General features: G+C 46.9%; 1 protein-coding gene across 1 annotated transcript in view; it reads left to right on the forward strand.

The window, feature by feature from the left end:
• The window catches only part of LOC115184200 (E3 ubiquitin-protein ligase RBBP6), a 62583-nt gene that overhangs the window by 31874 nt on the left and 5761 nt on the right, over positions 1 to 24948 (forward strand). Inside the window, exons 5-18 of the mRNA XM_029745221.1 lie at positions 4201 to 4289; positions 4862 to 4958; positions 5129 to 5271; positions 7413 to 7585; positions 8716 to 8819; positions 10877 to 11070; positions 11172 to 11282; positions 11363 to 11423; positions 11595 to 11658; positions 13159 to 13207; positions 13306 to 13653; positions 15919 to 16038; positions 19438 to 21834; positions 22856 to 23000. Of these exons, the coding sequence (XP_029601081.1) occupies positions 4201 to 4289; positions 4862 to 4958; positions 5129 to 5271; positions 7413 to 7585; positions 8716 to 8819; positions 10877 to 11070; positions 11172 to 11282; positions 11363 to 11423; positions 11595 to 11658; positions 13159 to 13207; positions 13306 to 13653; positions 15919 to 16038; positions 19438 to 21834; positions 22856 to 23000 (4095 nt within the window). The remainder of the gene's footprint in view (positions 1 to 4200; positions 4290 to 4861; positions 4959 to 5128; positions 5272 to 7412; positions 7586 to 8715; positions 8820 to 10876; positions 11071 to 11171; positions 11283 to 11362; positions 11424 to 11594; positions 11659 to 13158; positions 13208 to 13305; positions 13654 to 15918; positions 16039 to 19437; positions 21835 to 22855; positions 23001 to 24948) is intronic.

Below are 24948 nucleotides of genomic sequence, written 5' to 3' on the forward strand. Positions count from 1 at the left end.
TCCCCTCCCTCCCCTGTCTATATACTAGTTGACTTTCTCCCCTCCCCTGTCTATATACTAGTTGACTTTCTCCCCTCCCCTGTCTATATACTAGTTGACTTTCTCCCTCCCCTGTCTATATACTAGTTGACTTTCTCCCCTCCCCTGTCTATATACTAGTTGACTTTCTCCCCTCCCCTGTCTATATACTAGTTGACTTTCTCCCCTCCCCTGTCTATATACTAGTTGACTTCCTCCCCTCCCCTGTCTATATACTAGTTGACTTTCTCCCCTCCCCTCCCCTGTCTATATACTAGTTGACTTTCTCCTCTCCCCTCCCCTCCCCTGTCTATATACTAGTTGACTTTCTCCTCTCCCCTCCCCTCCCCTGTCTATATACTAGTTGACTTTCTCCTCTCCCCTCCCCTCCCCAGTCTATATACTAGTTGACTTTCTCCCCTCCCCTGTCTATATACTAGTTGACTTTCTCCCCTCCCCTGTCTATATACTAGTTGACTTTCTCCCCTCCCCTGTCTATATACTAGTTGACTTTCTCCCCTCCCCTGTCTATATACTAGTTGACTTTCTCCCCTCCCCTCCCCTGTCTATATACTAGTTGACTTTCTCCCCTCCCCTCCCTGTCTATATACTAGTTGACTTTCTCCCCTCCCCTCCCCTGTCTATATACTAGTTGACTTTCTCCTCTCCCCTCCCCTCCCCAGTCTATATACTAGTTGACTTTCTCCTCTCCCCTCCCCTCCCCTCCCCAGTCTATATACTAGTTGACTTTCTCCCCTCCCCTCCACTGTCTATATACTAGTTGACTTTCTCCCCTCCCCTCCCCTGTCTATATACTAGTTGACTTTCTCCCCTCCCCTCCCCTGTCTATATACTAGTTGACTTTCTCCCCTGTCTATATACTAGTTGACTTTCTCCCCTCCCCTCCCCTGTCTATATACTAGTTGACTTTCTCCCCTCCCCTCCCCTGTCTATATACTAGTTGACTTTCTCCCCTCCCCTCTCCCCTCCCCTCCTCTCCCCTCCCCTGTCTATATACTAGTTGACTTTCTCCCCTCCCCTGTCTATATACTTAAGTCCAGTTAATATCAAATTCTAATTTACAATGACGGCCTACACCTGCCAATCCCGGACGACGCTGGGCCAGTTGTGCGCCGCCCTATGGGACTCCCAATCACGGCCGTTTGTGTGAGACAGCCTGGATTCGAACCAGGGTGTCTGTAGTGACGCCTCTAGCACTGAGATGCAGTGCCTTAGACCGCTTTCTCCCTTCCCCGTACTCCTGTCGTCTCCCACTTCCTGGAGACTGATAACTTGTGGTTTTTGCTCGCGGCATTCGCCAATATCTAGAAGCCTTGGGGTTTTTGTTGTTGTGTGTGTGTCCTTTATGGGAAAGATAATTTCCAAGAGCTTTAGATGAGCAACACAGCCGATAGCTACTTACCAACCTTAAACATGTTCTATTCCACCTAACGTAGTGAGGCTGGCACCAATCACTAGACACTCAGACTTGTTCTCATGCATTTGGCTGGTTGTATCTGGGTTTGGATGTTCCTGTAAGGCCTCCCATTGACCAGCACCACACAGGAGTCCTGTCTGGTCGGTCCTGTCTGGAGTCCCAGACGCAGGATGCTGCTGCAGCAGCTACTTCTTTACAGGATACAGGCTGTGTTTAGCAGGATGCTGATGCAGCAGCTACCTCTTTACAGGATACAGGCTGTGTTTAGCAGGATGCTGCTGCAGCAGCTACCTCTGTGCAGGATACAGGCTGTGTTTAGCAGGGTGCTGCAGCAGCTACCTCTTTACAGGATACAGGCTGTGTTGAGCAGGATGCTGCTGCAGCAGCAGCAGCTACCTCTTTACAGGATACAGGCTGTGTTTAGCAGGATGCTGCAGCAGCAGCTACCTCTTTACAGGATACAGGCTGTGTTTAGCAGGATGCTGCAGCAGCTTCATCTTTACAGGGTACAGGCTGTGTTTAGCAGGATGCTGCAGCAGCTACCTCTTTACAGGATACAGGCTGTGTTTAGCAGGATGCTGCTGCAGCAGCTACCTCTTTACAGGATACAGGCTGTGTTTAGCAGGATGCTGCAGCAGCAGCTACCTCTTTACAGGATACAGGCTGTGTTTAGCAGCATGCTGCAGCAGCAGCTACCTCTTTACAGGATACTGGCTGTGTTTAGCAGGGTGCTGCAGCAGCTTCATCTTTACAGGGTACAGGCTGTGTTTAGCAGGATGCTGCAGCAGCTACCTCTTTACAGGATACAGGCTGTGTTTAGCAGGATGCTGCTGCAGCAGCAGCTACCTCTTTACAGGATACAGGCTGTGTTTAGCAGGATGCTGCTGCAGCAGCTACCTCTTTACAGGATACAGGCTGTGTTTAGCAGGATGCTGCAGCAGCAGCTACCTCTTTACAGGATACTGGCTGTGTTTAGCAGGTTGCTGCAGCAGCAGCTACCTCTTTACAGGATACAGGCTGTGTTTAGCAGGATGCTGCAGCAGCAGCTACCTCTTTACAGGATACAGGCTGTGTTTAGCAGGATGCAGCGGCTACCTCTTTACAGGATACAGGCTGTGTTTAGCAGGATGCAGCGTAGTCAGTGTTGCAGATAGAAATACAATGGATAGAGCTGCTATTGAAGACTTCTTGTTCTACGTGTCAGAGAAACATGTCTGTTTTATACATTTCTATCTGATGTTGTTCCCTGCTGAACACGGCCCCAGGGCATCAAATCTAATTTGTTATTGGTCACATGGTTAGCAGGTGTTAATGCGAGTGCAGTGAAATGCTTGTGCTTCTAGTTCCGACCGTGCAGTAATATCTAACAAGTAATATAATATAACAATTTCACAACAACTACCTTATACACACAAGTTTAAAGGAATGAATAAGAATATGTACATATAAATATATGGATGAGCGATGGCCGAACGGCATAGACAAGATGCAGTAGATGGTATAGAGTACAGTATATACATATGAGATGAGTAATGTAGGGGATGTAAACATTATATAAAGTGGTATAGAGTACAGTATATACATATGAGATGAGTAATGTAGGGGATGTAAACATTATATAAAGTGGTATAGAGTACAGTGCTGACCCCATTTCCACCATCCCTGGTCTCTATCTAACTGTGTCGTATATCCTGCTGACCCCATTTCCACCCCCTGGTCTCTATCTAACGGTGTCGTATATCCTGCTGACCCCATTTCCATCCCTGGTCTCTATCTAACGGTGTCGTATATCCTGCTGACCCCATTTCCTTCATCCCTGGTCTCTATCTAACGGTGTCGTATATCCTGCTGACCCCATTTCCACCCCCTGGTCTCTATCTAACGGTGTCGTATATCCTGCTGACCCCATTTCCACCATCCCTGGTCTCTATCTAACTGTGTCGTATATCCTGCTGACCCCATTTCCCCCCCCTGGTCTCTATCTAACTGTGTCGTATATCCTGCTGACCCCATTTCCACCATCCCTGGTCTCTATCTAACGGTGTCGTATATCCTGCTGACCCCATTTCCCCTCCCTGGTCTCTATCTAACGGTGTCGTATATCCTGCTGACCCCATTTCCACCATCCCTGGTCTCTATCTAACGGTGTCGTATATCCTGCTGACCCCATTTCCACCCCCTGGTCTCTATCTAACTGTGTCGTATATCCTGCTGACCCCATTTCCACCCCCTGGTCTCTATCTAACGGTGTCGTATATCCTGCTGACCCCATTTCCACCCCCTGGTCTCTATCTAACTGTGTCGTATATCCTGCTGACCCCATTTCCCCCCCCTGGTCTCTATCTAACTGTGTCGTATATCCTGCTGACCCCATTTCCACCATCCCTGGTCTCTATCTAACTGTGTCGTATATCCTGCTGACCCCATTTCCACCCCCTGGTCTCTATCTAACTGTGTCGTATATCCTGCTGACCCCATTTCCACCCCCTGGTCTCTATCTAACTGTGTCGTATATCCTGCTGACCCCATTTCCACCCCCTGGTCTCTAACTGTGTCGTATATCCTGCTGACCCCATTTCCACCATCCCTGGTCTCTATCTAACTGTGTCGTATATCCTGCTGACCCCATTTCCACCCCCTGGTCTCTATCTAACTGTGTCGTATATCCTGCTGACCCCATTTCCACCCCCTGGTCTCTATCTAACGGTGTCGTATATCCTGCTGACATCATTTCCTGGAAACAGACGGCGAACCTGGCGGAGGCCAACGCCTCGGAGGAGGACAAGATCAGAGCCATGATGTCACAGTCCAACCACGAGTACGACCCCATACAGTGAGTATTACCACGAGTACGACCCCATACAGTGAGTATTACCACGAGTACGACCCCATACAGTGAGTATTACCCCGAGTACGACCCCATACAGTGAGTATTACCACGAGTACGACCCCATACAGTGAGTATTACCACCCAGTCCAACCACGAGTACGACCCCATACAGTGAGTATTACCACGAGTACGACCCCATACAGTGAGTATTACCGCGAGTACGACCCCATACAGTGAGTATTACCACCCAGTCCGACCACGAGTACGACCCCATACAGTGAGTATTACCACGAGTACGACCCCATACAGTGAGTATTACCGCGAGTACGACCCCATACAGTGAGTATTACCACCCAGTCCAACCACGAGTACGACCCCATACAGTGAGTATTACCACCCAGTCCGACCACCAGTGAGTACCAGGATGTAACAGCAGCTCTATCCTCTAATCTTTAATGTTGTATTAATGTTGTGTTAATGTTGTGTTAATATTGTGTTAATGTTGTGTTAATGTTGTGTTAATGTTGTGTTAATGTTGTGTTAATGTTGTGTTAATGTTGTGTTTGTTCTATTAGTTATGTGAAGAAGTTGACGGGTCCCCCTCCAGCCAACTACACCTGTTATCGCTGTGGGAAGAACGGACACCACATCAGGAACTGTCCTACCAACGGGGTAACACAGCACTTCCTTGGTTTGTGTGTGTTATCGTTGTCCATAGCAACCCAGTGTGTGTTATCGTTGTCCAGGGCAACCCAGTGTGTGTGTTATCGTTATCCAGAGCAACCCAGTAAGTAAGTAAGTGTGTGTGTGTGTGTGTGTGTGTGTGTGTGTGTGTGTGTCAGAAGGAGAAAGGGTTTGAGCCGCCCCAGAGGATCAAGAAGAGCACCGGAATCCCCCGCTCCTTCATGAAGGAGGTGGACGACCCGTCGATAAAAGGAGCCATGTTGACCAACACCGGACGCTACGCCGTCCCTACTATAGACGCGTGAGTTACTGTTGACCCCTGACCCCCGTCCCCCCTGACGTCCACGTTAACCAACACTGGACGCTACGCCGTCCCTACTATAGACGCGTGAGTTACTGTTAACCAACACCGGACGCTACGCCGTCCCTACTATAGACGCGTGGGTTACTGTTAACCAGCACCGGACGCTACGCCGTCCCTACTATAGACGCGTGAGTTACTGTTAACCAACACCGGACGCTACGCCGTCCCTACTATAGACGCGTGAGTTACTGTTAACCAGCACCGGACGCTACGCCGTCCCTACTATAGACGCGTGAGTTACTGTTAACCAACACCGGACGCTACGCCGTCCCTACTATAGACGCGTGGGTTACTGTTAACCAACACCGGACGCTACGCCGTCCCTACTATAGACGCGTGGGTTACTGTTGACCTTTGCCCCCCGTCCCCCCTGACGTCCACGTGGACAAGGGGAGAACGCCGTCCCTACTATAGACGCGTGAGTTACTGTTGACCTTTGCCCCCCGTCCCCCCTGACGTCCACGTGGACAAGGGGAGAACGCCGTCCCTACTATAGACCCGTGAGTTACTGTTAACCAACACCGGACGCTACGCCGTCCCTACTATAGACGCATTGGTTACTGTTAACCAGCACCGGACGCTACGCCATCCCTACTATAGAAGCGTGGGTTACTGTTAACCAACACCGGACGCTACGCCGTCCCTACTATAGACGCGTGGGTTACTGTTGACCTTTGCCCCCCGTCCCCCCTGACGTCCACGTGGACAAGGGGAGAACGCCGTCCCTACTATAGACGCGTGAGTTACTGTTGACCTCTGACCCCCGTCCCCCCTGACGTCGGTGGCCTTCCACGTTGACAAAGGGGAGAACGCCATCCCTACTATAGAAAGAGCGTATTTTCATCAGAATCATAAAGCCTAGTCAAATCAAATCAAATTTATTATTGGTCACATGGTTAGCAGGTGTTAATGCGAGTGTAGATGAAATGCTTGTGCTTCTAGTTCCGACCGTACAGTATCGTAATTTCCGGACTATTAAGCGCACCTGAATATAAGCCGCACCCACTGAATTAAAAAAAATATATATTATTTTGAACATAAATAAGCCGCACATGTCTATAAGCCGCAGGTGCCTACTGGTACATTGAAACAAATGGACTTTACACAGGCTTTAACGAAACACGGCTTGTAACAAAAATAAATAGGCTTTAAACGAAACACGGCTTGTAACAAAAATAAATAAATTAGCAGTAAGCTTTAGTTGTCTTTTTGCACTGAGTCAATTCCTCACGCTGCTGTTTCCAACGTCTTATCATCGACTCATTAAGACCAAGCTCCCGTGCAGCAGCTCTATTTCCTTTTCCAACAGCCAGATCAATCGCCTTCAACTTGAAAGCTGCATCATATGCATTTCTCCGTGTCTTTTCCATGATGAGGGTGACAAAATGACTACCGTAATCAGAACGATGGGACGTTTGAGAGCGCTCGATTTAATCTAAAACAGTAAACAAAAATAGTTGTTTTGACCTTAACCCCGTTCGCCAATTTCATTGGTCTAATGAAAGCTTCATGCCGCCAAAAAAACTGAGCACGTCACAGAATGTGGGGGGTTTTTTTGGAGAAAAATAATTTAAAGCGGGAAAAATCCATATATTAGCCGCGTCATTGTTTAAGCCACGAGGTTCAAAGCCTGGGGGAAAAAGTAGCAGCTTAAAGTCCGGAAATTACGGTAATTATGAGATGAGTAATGTAGGGGATGTAAACATTATATAAAGTGGTATAGAGTACAGTATATACATATGAGATGAGTAATGTAGGGGATGTAAACATTATATAAAGTGGTATAGAGTACAGTATATACATATGAGATGAGTAATGTAGGGGATGTAAACATTATATAAAGTGGTATAGAGTACAGTATATACATATGGGATGAGTAATGTAGGATATGTAAACATTATATAAAGTGGCATTGTTTAAAGTGACTAGTGATACATTTTAATTACATCCAATTTTTTAATAATTAAAGTGGCCAGAGATTTGAGTCATCACCTCAGACATGAGCTTTAGAAAGGTTAAGGTTAGCCTGACCTTTAACCCCTGACGTCTAACCGTGTGTGTGCGCGTGTCCTCCACAGTGAGGCCTACGCTTTAGGTAAGAAGGAGAGGCCTCCGTTCGTCCCCAGGGACCGGTCCAGTTCGGAGGAGGACGAGGATCCGGTCCCTGATGAGCTGCTCTGTCTGCTGTGTAAAGACCTGATGACTGACGCTGTGGTCATACCCTGCTGCGGCAACTCCTACTGCGACGACTGTGAGTCAACAAACACACACACCTGTAAACACCTGACTGATGCTGTCTCCTCTCCTCAGGTATCCCTAGTGACTGATGCTGTCTCGGGTATCTCTAGTGACTGATGCTGTCTCCTCAGGTATACCTAGTGACTGATGCTGTCTCCTCTCCTCAGGTATCCCTAGTGACTGATGTTCTCTCCTCAGGTATCCCTAGTGACTGATGCTGTCTCCTCAGGTATCCCTAGTGACTGATGCTGTCTCAGGTATCCCTAGTGACTGATGCTGTCTCCTCTCCTCAGGTATACCTAGTGACTGATGCTGTCTCCTCAGGTATCCATAGTGACTGATGCTGTCTCCTCAGGTATCCATAGTGACTGATGCTGTCTCCTCAGGTATCCCTAGTGACTGATGCTGTCTCCTCAGGTATCCCTAGTGACTGATGCTGTCTCCTCAGGTATCCCTAGTGACTGATGCTGTCTCCTCTCCTCAGGTATCCATAGTGACTGATGCTGTCTCCTCTCCTCAGGTATCCATAGTGACTGATGCTGTCTCCTCTCCTCAGGTATCCCTAGTGACTGATGCTGTCTCCTCTCCTCAGGTATCCCTAGTGACTGATGCTGTCTCCTCTCCTCAGGTATCCCTAGTGACTGATGCTGTCTCCTCTCCTCAGGTATCCCTAGTGACTGATGCTGTCTCCTCTCCTCAGGTATCCCTAGTGACTGATGCTGTCTCCTCAGGTATCCCTAGTGACTGATGCTGTCTCCTCAGGTATCCATAGTGACTGATGCTGTCTCCTCAGGTATCCATAGTGACTGATGCTGTCTCCTCAGGTATCCCTAGTGACTGATGCTGTCTCCTCTCCTCAGGTATCCATAGTGACTGATGCTGTCTCCTCTCCTCAGGTATCCATAGTGACTGATGCTGTCTCCTCTCCTCAGGTATCCCTAGTGACTGATGCTGTCTCCTCTCCTCAGGTATCCCTAGTGACTGATGCTGTCTCCTCTCCTCAGGTATCCCTAGTGACTGATGCTGTCTCCTCTCCTCAGGTATCCATAGTGACTGATGCTGTCTCCTCAGGTATCCCTAGTGACTGATGCTGTCTCCTCTCCTCAGGTATCCCTAGTGACTGATGCTGTCTCCTCTCCTCAGGTATCCGTACGTCTCTGCTGGAGTCAGAGGAACATGTGTGTCCCACCTGTAGCCAATCGGATGTCTCCCCTGACGCCCTCATAGCCAATAAATTCCTACGCCAGGTAAAACTCTCTCAGGCAGCGCCTGCTCAACCCTGGGTTTTATTTAGGAAGGTAACGTGTATGAAATATTTTCTACAATATACATTGTCTTCGGAAAGTATTCAGACCCCTTGACTTTTTCCACATTTTGTTACTTTACAGCCTTGTTCTAAAATGAATTAAAATCTACACACAATACCCCATAATGACATCACAATACCCCATAATGACATCACAATACCCCATAATGACATCACAATACCCCATAATGACATCACAATACCCCATAATGACATCACAATACCCCATAATGACAATGTAAAAACAGATTTTGAGATTTTTGAAAATGGATTAAAAATAAATACAAAAATAAAATATTACATTTACATAAGTATTCATGACCCTTTACTCAGTACTTTGTTGAAGCACCTTTGGCAGCGATTACAGCCTCGAGTCTTGGGTTTGACTCTACAAGCTTGGCAAACCTGTATTTGGGAAGTTTCTCCCATTCTTCTCTGCAGATCCTCTCAAGCTCTGTCAGGTTTGATGGGGAGCGTCGCTGCACAGCTATTTTCAGGTCTCTCCAGAGATGTTTGATCGGGTTCAAGTCCGGGCTCTGGCTGGGCCACTCAAGGACATTCAGAGACTTGTCCCGAAGCCACTCCTGTGTTGTCTTGGCTGTGTACTTAGGGTTGTTTGTCCTGTTGGAAGGTGAACCTTCGCCCCAGTCTGGGGTCCTGAGGGCTCTGAAGCAGGTTTTCATCAAGGATCTCTCTGTACTTTCCTCCGTTCATCTTTCCCTTGATCCTGACTAGTCTCCCAGTCCCTGCCGATGGAAAAACATCCCCACAGCATGATGCTGCCACCACCATGCTTCACCGTAGGGATGGTGCCAGGTTTCCTCCAGACGTGATGCTTGGAATTCTTGCCAAGGAGTTCAATCATGGTTTCAACAGACCAGAGAATCTTGTTTGGCCGGACGGCCAGCTCTAGGAAGAGTCTTGGTGGTTCCAAACTTCTTCCATTTCAGAATGATGGAGGCCACTGTGTTCTTGGGGACCTTCAATGCTGCAGAAATGTTTTGGTACCCTTCCCCAGATCTGTGCCTCGACACAATCCTGTCTCTGAGCTCTACGGACAATTCCTTTAACCTCATGGCTTGGTTTTTGCTCTGACATGCACTGTCAACTGTGGGACCTTATATAGACAGGTGTTTGCCTTTCCAAATCATGTCCAATCAATTGAATTTACCACAGGTGGTCTCCAATCAAGTTGTAGAAACATCTCAAGGATGATCAATGGAAACAGGAGGCACCTGAAATCAATTTCAAATCTCATAGCAAAATTTGCTAACATTTCTTAAAACCTGTTTTCACTTTGTCATTATGGGGTATTGTGATGTCATTGTGGGGTATTGTGATGTCATTATGGGGTATTGTGATGTCATTGTGGGGTATTGTGATGTCATTATGGGGTATTGTGATGTCATTGTGGGGTATTGTGATGTCATTATGGGGTATTGTGATGTCATTGTGGGGTATTGTGATGTCATTATGGGGTATTGTGATGTCATTGTGGGGTATTGTGATGTCATTGTGGGGTATTGCGATGTCATTGTGGGGTATTGCGATGTCATTGTGGGGTATTGCGATGTCATTGTGGGGTATTGCGATGTCATTGTGGGGTATTGCGATGTCATTGTGGGGTATTGCGATGTCATTGTGGGGTATTGCGATGTCATTGTGGGGTATTGTGTGTAGATTGAGGGAACTTTTTTAATCCATTTTAGAATAAGGCTGGGGTCTGAATACTTTCCGACTGCACTGTGTATTCAATACTATGTACTGTTAAATAAAGGTTAAATAAAAATGAAATAAAACAACATACTGTTCATGTAACATACTGTAGAAACATGTTGAATTCATTAGTAACATACTGTAGAAACATGTTGAATTCCTCTCCTCTCCTCTCCTTCCCCCTCCCCCTCCTCCTCCCCTCTTCCTCTCCCCCTCCCCCTCCCCCTCTTCCTCTCCCCCTCCCCCTCCTCCTCCCCTCTTCCTCTCCCTCTCCTCCCCCAGGCGGTAAATAACTTTAAGAACGAGACCGGTTACACCAACCGCATGATGATGAGAGTAGCCCAGCCCCTCGTCGTCCCCACCCCTCCTCTCCAGCCTATCAGGAGCCAGCAGGACCCTCTCATGCCCCGCCCTCCAGCCTTAGACACGCCACCATTGGCTCAGCAGCAGCAGCAGCAGGTTGGCCCGCCCCTCAGGTAAGATAAATGTAGTTGTCACTAGTGTTAAATGCTGAATAACCCCTCAGGTGTCTGGGTGCCATTTTCCTCTGACGTCTATTGTGTTATTTCCACCGTAGAGTCGGGAACCATAATAACTCCTCCCACATGGCTGCTGGCTCCTCCTATAACTCAACGGGGCCCTCCCCTCAGCACCCAACCAATCACAACAACACGCTTATTATAACAAAGTAAGATTCTTAATTTTTCTCTCGTTCTCTCGTTCTCTTTGTCTCTCGTTAGTAACGATGCTACATGTCTGTTTTTCCAGAGAGCCAGAGAGTGGAGGAGTTCAGCCTGTGGTGGTCTCAGCCGACCCCCCTCTAGCCAAGGTGAACAACACACACACACACACACACACACACACACACACACACACACACACACACACACACACACACACACACACCTTCCAAATGGATCGGGTCTGTAATATCAGACGTCACGTTGTTGTTGCTACCTGTGTGTGTGTGTGTGTGTGTGTGTGTGTGTGTTGTCTATAGGGATATCGTGTTCCAGTGATGGGCCAACCCCAGTCTGACGGTCACTCCTCCCTGCAGAGGACAGGTAAACCCCCCCCCCTCAGAGTCCTTCTCCTCCAATCAACTCACACTGTTGAGGACAGACGTTCCGCCTGCGGAACCCCTAGCCAACAGCCAATGGCATCGCACGGCGCGAAATACAAAAAAACAACTAAAATACCACAATTCAATTTTCTCAAACAATCAACTATTTTACAGCATTTTAAAGACAAGACTCTCGTTAATCTAACCACATTGTCCGATTTTCAAAAAGGCTTTACAGCGAAAGCAAAACATTAGATTATGTCAGGAGAGAACATAGACCAAAATAACCACACACCCATTTTCAAACCTAGCATATAATGTCACAAAAACCCAAACCACAGCTAAATTCAGCACTAACCTTTGATGATCTTCATCAGATGACACACTTAGGACATTATGTTATACAATACATGCATGTTTTGTTCATATTTATATCAAAAAACAGCTTTTTACATTAGCATGTGATGTTCAGAACTAGCATTCCCACCGAAAACTTCCGGTGAATTTACTAAATTACTCATGATAAACGTTGACAAAATACATAAATTATTTTAAGAATTATAGATACAGAACTCCTTTATGCAATCGCTATGTCCGATTTTAAAATAGCTTTTCGGCGAAACCACATTTTGCAATATTCTGTGTAGATAGCCCGGCCATCACAGGCTAGCTAATTTGACACCCACCAAGTTTGGCGTTCACTAAACTCAGAATTACTATTAGAAAAATTTGATTACTTTTGCTGTTCTTCGTCAGAATGCACTCCCAGGACTTCTACTTCAACAACAAATGTTGGTTTGGTTCCAAATAATCCATAGTTATATCCAAATACCTCCGTTTTGTTCGTGCGTTCAGGTCACTATCCGAAGGGTAACGCGCGAGCGCATTTTGTGACAAAAGAAATTCAAAATATTCCATTACCGTACTTAGAAGCATGTCAAACGCTGTTTAAAATAATTTTTTATGCTATTTTTCTCGTAAAATAGCGATAATATTCCAACGTTGTATTCATTCAAAGACTGAAAGAAAAAAATTGTGAAGTCTCGTGAACGCGCATCTCCAGTCTCACTGTCCCCAGGCTGACCACTTACAAACAGAGCTGTTATACTTTGCCCAGAGACAGCAGACACCCCATTCCACTTTCTGGCGGCTTTAGAGAGCCAATGGAAGCCTTAGAAATGTCACGTTACAGCACAGATGCTGTAATGTCGATAGAGATGCAACAGAAGGACAACAAATTGTCAGACAGGGCACTTCCTGTATGGAATCTTCTCAGGTTTTTGCCTGCCATATGAGTTCTGTTATACTCACAGACACCATTCAAACAGTTTTAGAAACTTTATAGTGTTTTCTATCCAAATCTACGAATTATATGCATATTCTAGTTTCTGGGCAAGAGTAATAACCAGATTAAATCGGGTATGTTTTTTTAATCCGGCCGTGAAAATACTGCCCCCTATCCCAAAGAAGTTAACGGTGTTGTTCTCCTCCTAAACGACAGGTCCTCCTCCCAGACTTCCTGAAGGACCAGTCCATTGGGACAGATACAGGTGTGTGTTTTCTCTCTGTGTTAACTGCCTTTGCTCAGTCATCTCTTGCCTCACCTGACTAATGATGTCACGTTCTGTTCCTGTCTCTCTCTCTCCAGCCCCTCAGGTCGTGGCAGGAACCATAGCGACCGCGCCCCTCCCTCCCAGCCTCCGCCGCCCTCCAACGTGCCACCCCCTCTCTACAACCCTCCCTCCATTTTCTCCTCCCCTCTCCCCCATCCCCCAGGTGTCATACCCCCCCACTACCCGCCTCCCCACTTCCCCCCGGGGCAACAGCCCCCCTCGAACTTCTCCCTGCCCCCTCCTGGCTACCCCCCCACCCCAGGAGTCACCAACCCCCCCTGGGCGCCCCCCAACACCCAGCCCCCCCTCACCGGGAAGCCAATCCCCTCTTCCTTCCTGTCCAAGGATGAGTTCTACAGACAACAGAAGAGGCTTAAGGATAAGTGAGTAGACTGACTGTTTAGTGGGTAGTCTACCTCTGTTCTGATGGACTGTCTGTTTAGTGGGTAGTCTTCCTCTGTTCTGATGGACTGTTTAGTGGGTAGTCTACCTCTGTTCTGATGGACTGTCTGTTTAGTGGGTAGTCTACCTCTGTTCTGATGGTCTGTTTAGTGGGTAGTCTTCCTCTGTTCTGATGGACTGTCTGTTTAGTGGGTAGTCTTCCTCTGTTCTGATGGACTGTCTGTTTAGTGGGTAGTCTACCTCTGTTCTGATGGACTGTTTAGTGGGTGGTCTACCTCTGTTCTGATGGACTGACTGTTTAGTGGGTAGTCTTCCTCTGTTCTGATGGACTGTTTAGTGGGTAGTCTACCTCTGTTCTGATGGACTGTCTGTTTAGTGGGTAGTCTTCCTCTGTTCTGATGGACTGTCTGTTTAGTGGGTAGTCTACCTCTGTTCTGATGGACTGTTTAGTGGGTAGTCTACCTCTGTTCTGATGGACTGTTTAGTGGGTAGTCTACCTCTGTTCTGATGGACTGACTGTTTAGTGGGTAGTCTCCCTCTGTTCTGATGGACTGACTGTTTAGTGGGTAGTCTACCTCTGTTCTGATGGACTGTTTAGTGGGTAGTCTTCCTCTGTTCTGATGGACTGTTTAGTGGGTAGTCTACCTCTGTTCTGATGGACTGTTTAGTGGGTAGTCTACCTCTGTTCTGATGGACTGTTTAGTGGGTAGTCTACCTCTGTTCTGATGGTCTGTTTAGTGGGTAGTCTACCTCTGTTCTGATGGACTGTTTAGTGGGTAGTCTACCTCTGTTCTGATGGACTGTTTAGTGGGTAGTCTACCTCTGTTCTGATGGACTGACTGTTTAGTGGGTAGTCTTCCTCTGTTCTGATGGACTGTTTAGTGGGTAGTCTTCCTCTGTTCTGATGGACTGTTTAGTGGGTAGTCTACCTCTGTTCTGATGGTCTGTTTAGTGGGTAGTCTACCTCTGTTCTGATGGACTGACTGTTTAGTGGGTAGTCTACCTCTGTTCTGATGGACTGACTGTTTAGTGGGTAGTCTACCTCTGTTCTGATGGACTGTTTAGTGGGTAGTCTACCTCTGTTCTGATGGACTGTTTAGTGGGTAGTCTACCTCTGTTCTGATGGACTGTCTGTTTAGTGGGTAGTCTACCTCTGTTCTGATGGACTGTTTAGTGGGTAGTCTTCCTCTGTTCTGATGGACTGTTTAGTGGGTAGTCTACCTCTGTTCTGATGGACTGTTTAGTGGGTAGTCTTCCTCTGTTCTGATGGACTGTTTAGTGGCTAGTCTTCCTCTGTTCTGATGGACTGTTTAGTGGGTAGTCTTCCTCTGTTCTGATGGACTGTTTAGTGGGTAGTCTACCTCTGTTCTGATGGACTGTTTAGTGGGTAGTCTACCTCTGTTCTGATGGACTGTTTAGTGGGTAGTCTACCTCTGTTCTGATGGACTGTTTAGTGGGTAGTCTACCTCTGTTCTGATGGACTGTTTAGTGGGTAGTCTACCTCTGTTCTGATGGACTGTTTAGTGGGTAGTCTACCTCTGTTCTGATGGACTGTTTAGTGGGTAGTCTACCTCTGTTCTGATGGACTGTTTAGTGGGTGGTCTACCTCTGTTCTGATGGACTGTTTAGTGGGTAGTCTACCTCTGTTCTGATGGACTGTTTAGTGGGTAGTCTACCTCTGTTCTGATGGACTGTTTAGTGGGTAGTCTACCTCTGTTCTGATGGACTGTTTAGTGGGTAGTCTACCTCTGTTCTGATGGACTGTCTGTTTAGTGGGTAGTCTACCTCTGTTCTGATGGACTGTCTGTTTAGTGGGTAGTCTACCTCTGTTCTGATGGACTGTTTAGTGGGTAGTCTTCCTCTGTTCTGATGGACTGTTTAGTGGCTAGTCTTCCTCTGTTCTGATGGACTGTTTAGTGGGTAGTCTACCTCTGTTCTGATGGACTGTTTAGTGGGTAGTCTACCTCTGTTCTGATGGACTGTTTAGTGGGTAGTCTACCTCTGTTCTGATGGACTGTTTAGTGGGTAGTCTACCTCTGTTCTGATGGACTGTTTAGTGGGTAGTCTACCTCTGTTCTGATGGACTGTTTAGTGGGTGGTCTTCCTCTGGTCATCGTGCCTCGCCGCTGCGAGACGGTTAGCCCGCTGAACTAAAGTCTCAGGCCAAGTCTTTTTCGATCGCTCTAGTTTTATCGTTGAAACTTTTTTTGCGGTATTGCTTCTCTCTCTTCCTGTCGTCGTCCCAGCTCCCACTGTCGCTACGGTAACCGGGAAAAGTCCAAGCTGGATGAGTTCACGAACGACTTCGCCAAAGAGCTGCTGGAGTACAGAAAGATCCAGAAGGAGAGGAGACGGTCTTATTCCAGGTATAATACTCATATAATACAGAAGGAGACGGTCTTATTCCAGGTATAATACTCATATAATACAGAAGGAGAGGAGACTCTCTTATTCCAGGTATAATACTCATATAATACAGAAGGAGAGGAGACGGTCTTATTCCAGGTATAATACTCATATAATACAGAAGGAGAGGAGACGCTCTTATTCCAGGTATAATACTCATATAATACAGAAGGAGAGGAGACGCTCTTATTCCAGGTATAATACTCATATAATACAGAAGGAGACGGTCTTATTCCAGGTATAATACTCATATAATACAGAAGGAGAGGAGACGCTCTTATTCCAGGTATAATACTCATATAATACAGAAGGAGAGGAGACGGTCTTATTCCAGGTATAATACTCATATAATACAGAAGGAGAGGAGACGCTCTTATTCCAGGTATAATACTCATATAATACAGGAGGAGAGGAGACGCTCTTATTCCAGGTATAATACTCATATAATACAGGAGGAGAGGAGACGCTCTTATTCCAGGTGTAATACTCATATAATACAGGAGAGGAGACCCTCTTATTCCTGGTGTAATACTCATATAATACAGAAGGAGAGGAGACGGTCTTATTCCAGGTATAATACTCATATAATACAGAAGGAGAGGAGACTCTCTTATTCCAGGTATAATACTCATATAATACAGAAGGAGAGGAGACGCTCTTATTCCAGGTATAATACTCATATAATACAGAAGGAGAGGAGACGCTCTTATTCCAGGTATAATACTCATATAATACAGAAGGAGAGGAGACGCTCTTATTCCAGGTGTAATACTCATATAATACAGGAGAGGAGACCCTCTTATTCCTGGTGTAATACTCATATAATACAGAAGGAGAGGAGACGCTCTTATTCCAGGTATAATACTCATATAATACAGAAGGAGAGGAGACGCTCTTATTCCAGGTATAATACTCATATAATACAGAAGGAGAGGAGACGCTCTTATTCCAGGTATAATACTCATATAATACAGAAGGAGAGGAGACGCTCTTATTCCAGGTATAATACTCATATAATACAGAAGGAGAGGAGACGCTCTTATTCCAGGTATAATACTCATATAATACAGAAGGAAATGAGACGCTCTTATTCCAGGTATAATACTCATATAATACAGAAGGAGAGGAGACGCTCTTATTCCAGGTGTAATACTCATATAATACAGAAGGAGAGGAGACGCTCTTATTCCAGGTATAATACTCATATAATACAGAAGGAGAGGAGACGCTCTTATTCCAGGTATAATACTCATATAATACAGAAGGAGAGGAGACTCTCTTATTCCAGGTATAATACTCATATAATACAGAAGGAGAGGAGACGGTCTTATTCCAGGTATAATACTCATATAATACAGAAGGAGAGGAGACGGTCTTATTCCAGGTATAATACTCATATAATACAGAAGAAGAGGAGACGCTCTTATTCCAGGTATAATACTCATATAATACAGAAGGAGAGGAGACCCTCTTATTCCAGGTATAATACTCATATAATACAGAAGGAGAGGAGACCCTCTTATTCCAGGTATAATAGTCATATAATACAGAAGGAGAGGAGACTCTCTTATTCCAGGTATAATACTCATATAATACAGAAGGAGAGGAGACGCTCTTATTCCAGGTATAATACTCATATAATACAGAAGGAGAGGAGACGCTCTTATTCCAGGTATAATACTCATATAATACAGAAGGAGAGGAGACGGTCTTATTCCAGGTATAATACTCATATAATACAGAAGGAGAGGAGACGCTCTTATTCCAGGTGTAATACTTATATAATACAGAAGGAGAGGAGACGCTCTTATTCCAGGTATAATACTCATATAATACAGTAGGAGAGGAGACGCACTTATTCCAGGTATAATACTCATATAATACAGAAGGAGAGGAGATGCTCTTATTCCAGGTATAATACTCATATAATACAGAAGGAGAGGAGACGCTCTTATTCCAGGTATAATACTCATATAATACAGAAGGAGAGGAGACGCTCTTATTCCAGGTATAATACTCATATAATACAGAAGGAGAGGAGACGCTCTTATTCCAGGTATAATACTCATATAATACAGAAGGAGACGCTCTTATTCCAGGTGTAATACTCATATAATACAGAAGGAGACGGTCTTATTCCAGGTATAATACTCATATAATACAGAAGGAGAGGAGACGCTCTTATTCCAGGTATAATACTCATATAATACAGAAGGAGAGGACACGCTGTTATTCCAGGTATAATACTCATATAATACAGAAGGAGAGGAGACGGTCTTATTCCAGGTATAATACTCATATAATACAGAAGGAGAGGAGACGCTCTTATTCCAGGTATAATACTCATATAATACAGAAGGAGAGGAGACGCTCTTATTCCAGGTATAATACTCATATAATACAGAAGGAGAGGAGACGCTCTTATTCCAGGTATAATACTCATATAATACAGAAGGAGAGGAGATGCTCTTATTCCAGGTATAATACTCATATAATACAGAAGGAGAGGAGACGCTCTTATTCCAGGTATAATACTCATATAATACAGAAGGAGAGGAGACGCTCTTATTCCAGGTATAATACTCATATAATACAGAAGGAGACGCTCTTATTCCAGGTATAATACTCATATAATACAGAAGGAGAGGAGACGCTCTTATTCCAGGTATAATACTCATATAATACAGAAGGAGAGGAGACGGTCTTATTCCAGGTATAATACTCATATAATACAGAAGGAGACGCTCTTATTCCAGGTATAATACTCATATAATACAGAAAGATAATACTCGTTTAATACCTATGCAATTTTCACATAGTACTCATAACTGTAATAAAATACTCCTATAATACTTGTATAATAGTATTCTATACCTGCGTAGTAGTATTATATACTAACAATAGTATTGTATACTACTCACACTTAATCTCTTCCCCATCTCTCTCTCTCTTCCTCTCCATCTGTCCATCTCACTTTCTTTCTCTGTCTCCATCTGTCCATCTCTCTCTCTCTCTCTCTCTCTCTCTCTCTCTCTCTCTCTCTCTCTCTCTCTCTCTCTCTCTCTCTCTCTCTCTCTCTCTCTCTCTCTCTCTCTCTCTCTCTCTCTCTCTCTCTCTCTCTCTCTCTCTCTCTCTCTCTCTCTCTCTCTGTCTCTGTCTCTGTCTCTGTCTCTGTCTCTGTCTCTGTCTCTCTGTCTCTGTCTCTGTCTCTCTCTCTGTCTCTCTCTCTGTCTCTCTCTCTGTCTCTCTCTCTGTCTCTCTCTCTGTCTCTCTCTCTGTCTCTCTCTCTGTCTCTCTCTCTCTCTGTCTCTGTCTCTGTCTCTGTCTCTGTCTCTCTCTCTCTCTGTCTCTCTCTCCAGGTCCAGGTCTTCCTACAGTAGCTCATCCTACTCCAAATCCCGTTCTCGTTCATACTCCCGTTCCTCCAGTCGTTCCAGATCCCGTTCCAGGTCTCGTTCCAGATCCCGTTCCAGGTCTTACTCCCGCTCCTCTCCGTACTCCCGCCGCCGCGGACGACCTCGCGGCTACCGCTCCCGTTCCCGTGGCTATCGCCGATCGCGCTCGCCGCCGCCTTTCAGGGACCGAGACGGTGCGGGACGTGGTAGAGGACGGGGACGAGGTTACCGGTCACGCTCTAAATCACCTGGCCAAGGTGGGTACCGAACCCACACTCCTCCACCCACAAGCTCCAGGAAACCTGTCGTCGCTGGTCCGTCACCGGAAGGTGAGAGGAAATACCCGGGCCGGATCCGGGAGAGGGATCGGGAGCCGGCGGCGTACGACCGTGGTCCAGAACACAATGACCCGTACGAGAGGGAGAGGTACCGGGAGTGGGAGAAGGAGTACAGAGAATGGTACGAGAAATACTTCAAAAACTACAACTCCCACGACCCTCCTCCTCCCAATAACCCCCCTCCCTACAGGGGTCGACCCGCCTTTAGTTTCGCCCCCGCCCCTGTGCCACCCCAAGCCGGACGAGACAGAGACCCCTTCAACCCTCCTCCACCCTCTGACTTTTACCCCTCCCCTCGACACCGCCTGGGCCGTGGATCTTCCCCCTTCAGCCGTGAGAGGAGGCGAGGTGAAGACTATCCCCCTCCCTCCTCAAACCCTTCCCCCAGGGGCAGGAACCAGCCAATGACTTACCAGGAGAAGTGTGCCGAGCAGTTTGGTAATCTGCCGGTGACCCGGTCAGCCAATCAGGATCCTCAGACGCCGCTGAAGGTCGCTAAGGGTGACAGAGATCCGTCGTCGAGCGTCGCCGCGACCTCCGACCTGAAAGAGCAGAAGCACAGGAAGAGGAGGAAGACTGAGCAAGGGAAAGAGGCAGGGGAGGCCTTCAGTGCATCGGACTCTACGGACGACGCTCGGAAAGAGGAGGAGGAGGAGAGAACCAGGAGTACTCCCGTTGGTTCGTCAAGCCATGATGACTCCACCCCCGTACGGGACGAGCCAATAGACAGCGGCGACTCAGACTTAGTCCCCCCGGACAAAGCGGATAGGTGGACCAGGGACGTTAAGGAGAAGGAAGTGAGGAGAAAGGTGTATAAAGGCAGACCGGATTCCAGAGCAGCGAGGAAAGACTCGTCGTCCAAGAGCTGGAAGACCGCCAGAGATAGAGACGTAGAGACGGACCAGGACAAGACCGGTACAGCCCGGGATAAGACCACCCCAGCCGGAACGGCCTACCAGGAGACTTCTCTAACAGAACCGGCAGTCAAACGGGTCAGAGATGAATCTATTCCCTTCCAACCAGACTCTTCCACTTCCCCCCGAAGAGAGGTGGAACTCATATCCCCTGCACCTCTAGCATCAGCTCCCAAACGACCTCCTCCTAAACCCCACCCAGACTCATTCAAACCGGTTAGAACTGACCCAAACCGGTTTAAACCTGTCAGAACCGACCCAGACCAGTTCAACACAGTTAGAACTGACCTAAACCAGTTTAAACCAGTTAGAACCAGCCCAGACCAGTTTAAACCAGTTAAAACAGACCCAGACCAGTTCAACACAGTTAGAACTGACCTAAACCAGTTTAAACCAGTTAGAACCGACCCAGACCAGTTTAAACCGTTCAGAATCGACCTAAACCAGTTCAACACAGTTAGAACCGACCCAGACCAGTTTAAACCAGTTAGAACCGACCCAAACCAGTTTAAACCTGTCAGAACAGACCTGGACCATTCCAGACCAGCCAAGGAGGAGCAGAGAGGGAAGAGAGATCCAGGGGTTCGGCAGGACAGGGGCTCGGGGAGAGAGGACAAGCCCAGGAGAGAGGCTGACAACAGGCTGGGTAGAGAGCAGGAGAGAGCCTCTGGCAAAACTCCAGACACCAAATCTGAGAAGAGGAGGAGGAAGGAGGAGGAGGAGGAAGAGGGGAAACAGAGGAAAACAAGAAAGGAAGAGAGGAGTATGTCTGATAAAGAGATGGACGTGCCCCAAATCAAATCTCCCAGAGTGGAGCTCACCGACACCGTAAAAACCTGCAACCTCAAACGTGACGTAGAGAAAGAGACGGAAAGAGAGGACGAGAGAGCTTCCGTAAGGCCTCCGACGGAGAGGGGGATGAAAGGAGGAGAAACTCAGAGGAAGATCAAGACCAACAGAGAAGAAGGGAGGAGGACCGCTGGGGTTGTGAGCGTGGCCGGAGGAACAGAGGCAGCCAATCAGAGCAGCTGTATAAAGGGAAGCAAAGCCAAGAGGAACCGTAAGGTCCAAGCGTCCGACGGACCAGGAACAGTAGTGGACTACACCAGGTGAGACTGGCTGTCTGGGGAACTGACTGTTTCCTCTAATAGTAACTACCTGACTGGAATGACAGGAAGTCTCTCTGGGATAATACATGATACAGTCCTCCAGGGGGCAGTAGTGCTGTGTGGTGGAGGAGGTGGTGTCTATATTAACTATGTGTTGTAATACAGCACCAGTCCCCCAGGGGGCAGTAGTCCTGTGTGGTGGAGGAGGTGGTGTCTATATTAACTATGTGTTGTAATACAGCACCAGTCCTCCAGGGGGCAGTAGTCCTGTGTGGTGGAGGAGGTGGTGTCTATATTAACTATGTGTTGTGTAATACAGCACCAGTCCTCCAGGGGGCAGTAGTCCTGTGTGGTGGAGGAGGTGGTGTCTATATTAACTATGTGTTGTGTAATACAGCACCAGTCCTCCAGGGGGCAGTAGTCCTGTGTGGTGGAGGAGGTGGTGTCTATATTAACTATGTGTTGTAATACAGCACCAGTCCCCCAGGGGGCAGTAGTCCTGTGTGGTGGAGGAGGTGGTGTCTATATTAACTGTGTGTTGTTGTGTAATACAGCACCAGTCCTCCAGGGGGCAGTAGTCCTGTGTGGTGGAGGAGGTGGTGTCTATATTAACTGTGTGTTGTTGTGTAATACAGCACCAGTCCCCCAGGGGGCAGTAGTCCTGTGTGGTGGAGTCTATATTAACTATGTGTTGTTGTGTAATACAGCACCAGTCCTCCAGGGGGCAGTAGTCCTGTGTGGTGGAGGAGGTGGTGTCTATATTAACTATGTTTTGTGTAATACAGCACCAGTCCCCCAGGGGGCAGTAGTCCTGTGTGGTGGAGGAGGTGGTGTCTATATTAACTATGTGTTGTTGTGTAATACAGCACCAGTTCTCCAGGGGGCAGTAGTCCTGTGTGGTGGAGGAGGTGGTGTCTATATTAACTATGTGTTGTTGTGTAATACAGCACCAGTCCCCCAGGGGGCAGTAGTCCTGTGGTGGAGGAGGTGGTGTCTATATTAACTATGTGTTGTAATACAGCACCAGTCCTCCAGGGGGCGGGAGTCCTGTGTGTGGTGATGGAGCAGACGGCAGAGCAGATCAGAGGAAGACTGTCGTTAAAACACTGGAGGAATACACCAACAACATCTCGACACCTGCTGACGGCCATATTGTACTCATACAGGTCAGAGACACAGCTCTACACCTGTTAGACCAGATAGTACTCATACAGGAGACACACAGCTCTATACCTGTTAGACCAGATAGTACTCATACAGGAGACACACAGCTCTACACCTGTTAGACCAGATAGTACTCATACAGGAGACACACAGCTCTACACCTATTAGACCAGATAGTACTCATACAGGTCAGAGAGACACAGCTCTACACCTGTTAGACCAGATAATACTCATACAGGTCAGAGACACAGCTCTACACCTGTTAGACCAGATAGTACTCATACAGGTCAGAGACACAGCTCTACACCTGTTAGACCAGATAGTACTCATACAGGTCAGAGAGACACAGCTCTACACCTGTTAGACCAGATAGTACTCATACAGTAGACACACAGCTCTACACCTGTTAGACCAGATAGTACTCATACAGGAGACACACAGCTCTACACCTGTTAGACCAGATAGTACTCATACAGGAGACACACAGCTCTACACCTGTTAGACCAGATAGTACTCATACAGTAGACACACACAGCTCTACACCTGTTAGACCAGATAGTACTCATACAGTAGACACACACAGCTCTACACCTGTTAGACCAGATAGTACTCATACAGGTCAGAGACACAGCTCTACACCTGTTAGACCAGATAGTACTCATACAGGAGACACACACAGCTCTACACCTGTTAGACCAGATAGTACTCATACAGGTCAGAGACACACAGCTCTACACCTCTTAGACCAGATAGTACTCATACAGGAGACACACACAGCTCTACACCTGTTAGACCAGATAGTACTCAAACAGGTCAGAGACACACAGCTCTACACCTGTTAGACCAGATAGTACTAATACAGGAGACACACACAGCTCTACACCTGTTAGACCAGGTAGTACTCATACAGGAGACACACAGCTCTACACCTGTTAGACCAGATAGTACTCATACAGGAGACACAGCTCTACACCTGTTAAACTAGATAGTACTCATACAGGAGACACACAGCTCTACACCTGTTAGACCAGATAGTACTCATACAGGAGAGACACAGCTCTATACCTGTTAGACCAGATAGTACTCATACAGGAGAAACACAGCTGTTAGACCAGATAGTACTCATACAGGAGACACACAGCTCTACACCTGTTAGACCAGATAGTACTCATACAGGAGACACACAGCTCTACACCTGTTAGACCAGATAGTACTCATACAGTAGACACACACAGCTCTACACCTGTTAGACCAGATAGTACTCATACAGTAGACACACACAGCTCTACACCTGTTAGACCAGATAGTACTCATACAGGTCAGAGACACAGCTCTACACCTGTTAGACCAGATAGTACTCATACAGGAGACACACACAGCTCTACACCTGTTAGACCAGATAGTACTCATACAGGTCAGAGACACACAGCTCTACACCTGTTAGACCAGATAGTACTCATACAGGAGACACACACAGCTCTACACCTGTTAGACCAGATAGTACTCAAACAGGTCAGAGACACACAGCTCTACACCTGTTAGACCAGATAGTACTAATACAGGAGACACACACAGCTCTACACCTGTTAGACCAGGTAGTACTCATACAGGAGACACACAGCTCTACACCTGTTAGACCAGATAGTACTCATACAGGAGACACACACAACTCTACACCTGTTAGACCAGATAGTACTCATACAGGAGACACAGCTCTACACCTGTTAGACCAGATAGTACTCATACAGGAGACACAGCTCTACACCTGTTAGACCAGATAGTACTCATACAGGAGACACAGCTCTACACCTGTTAGACCAGATAGTACTCATACAGGAGACACACAGCTCTACACCTGTTAGACCAGATAGTACTCATACAGGAGAGACACAGCTCTATACCTGTTAGACCAGATAGTACTCATACAGGAGAAACACAGCTGTTAGACCA

This window comes from Salmo trutta, unplaced genomic scaffold (genome assembly GCF_901001165.1).
Source record: "Salmo trutta unplaced genomic scaffold, fSalTru1.1, whole genome shotgun sequence".
Lineage (NCBI taxonomy): Eukaryota > Metazoa > Chordata > Actinopteri > Salmoniformes > Salmonidae > Salmo > Salmo trutta.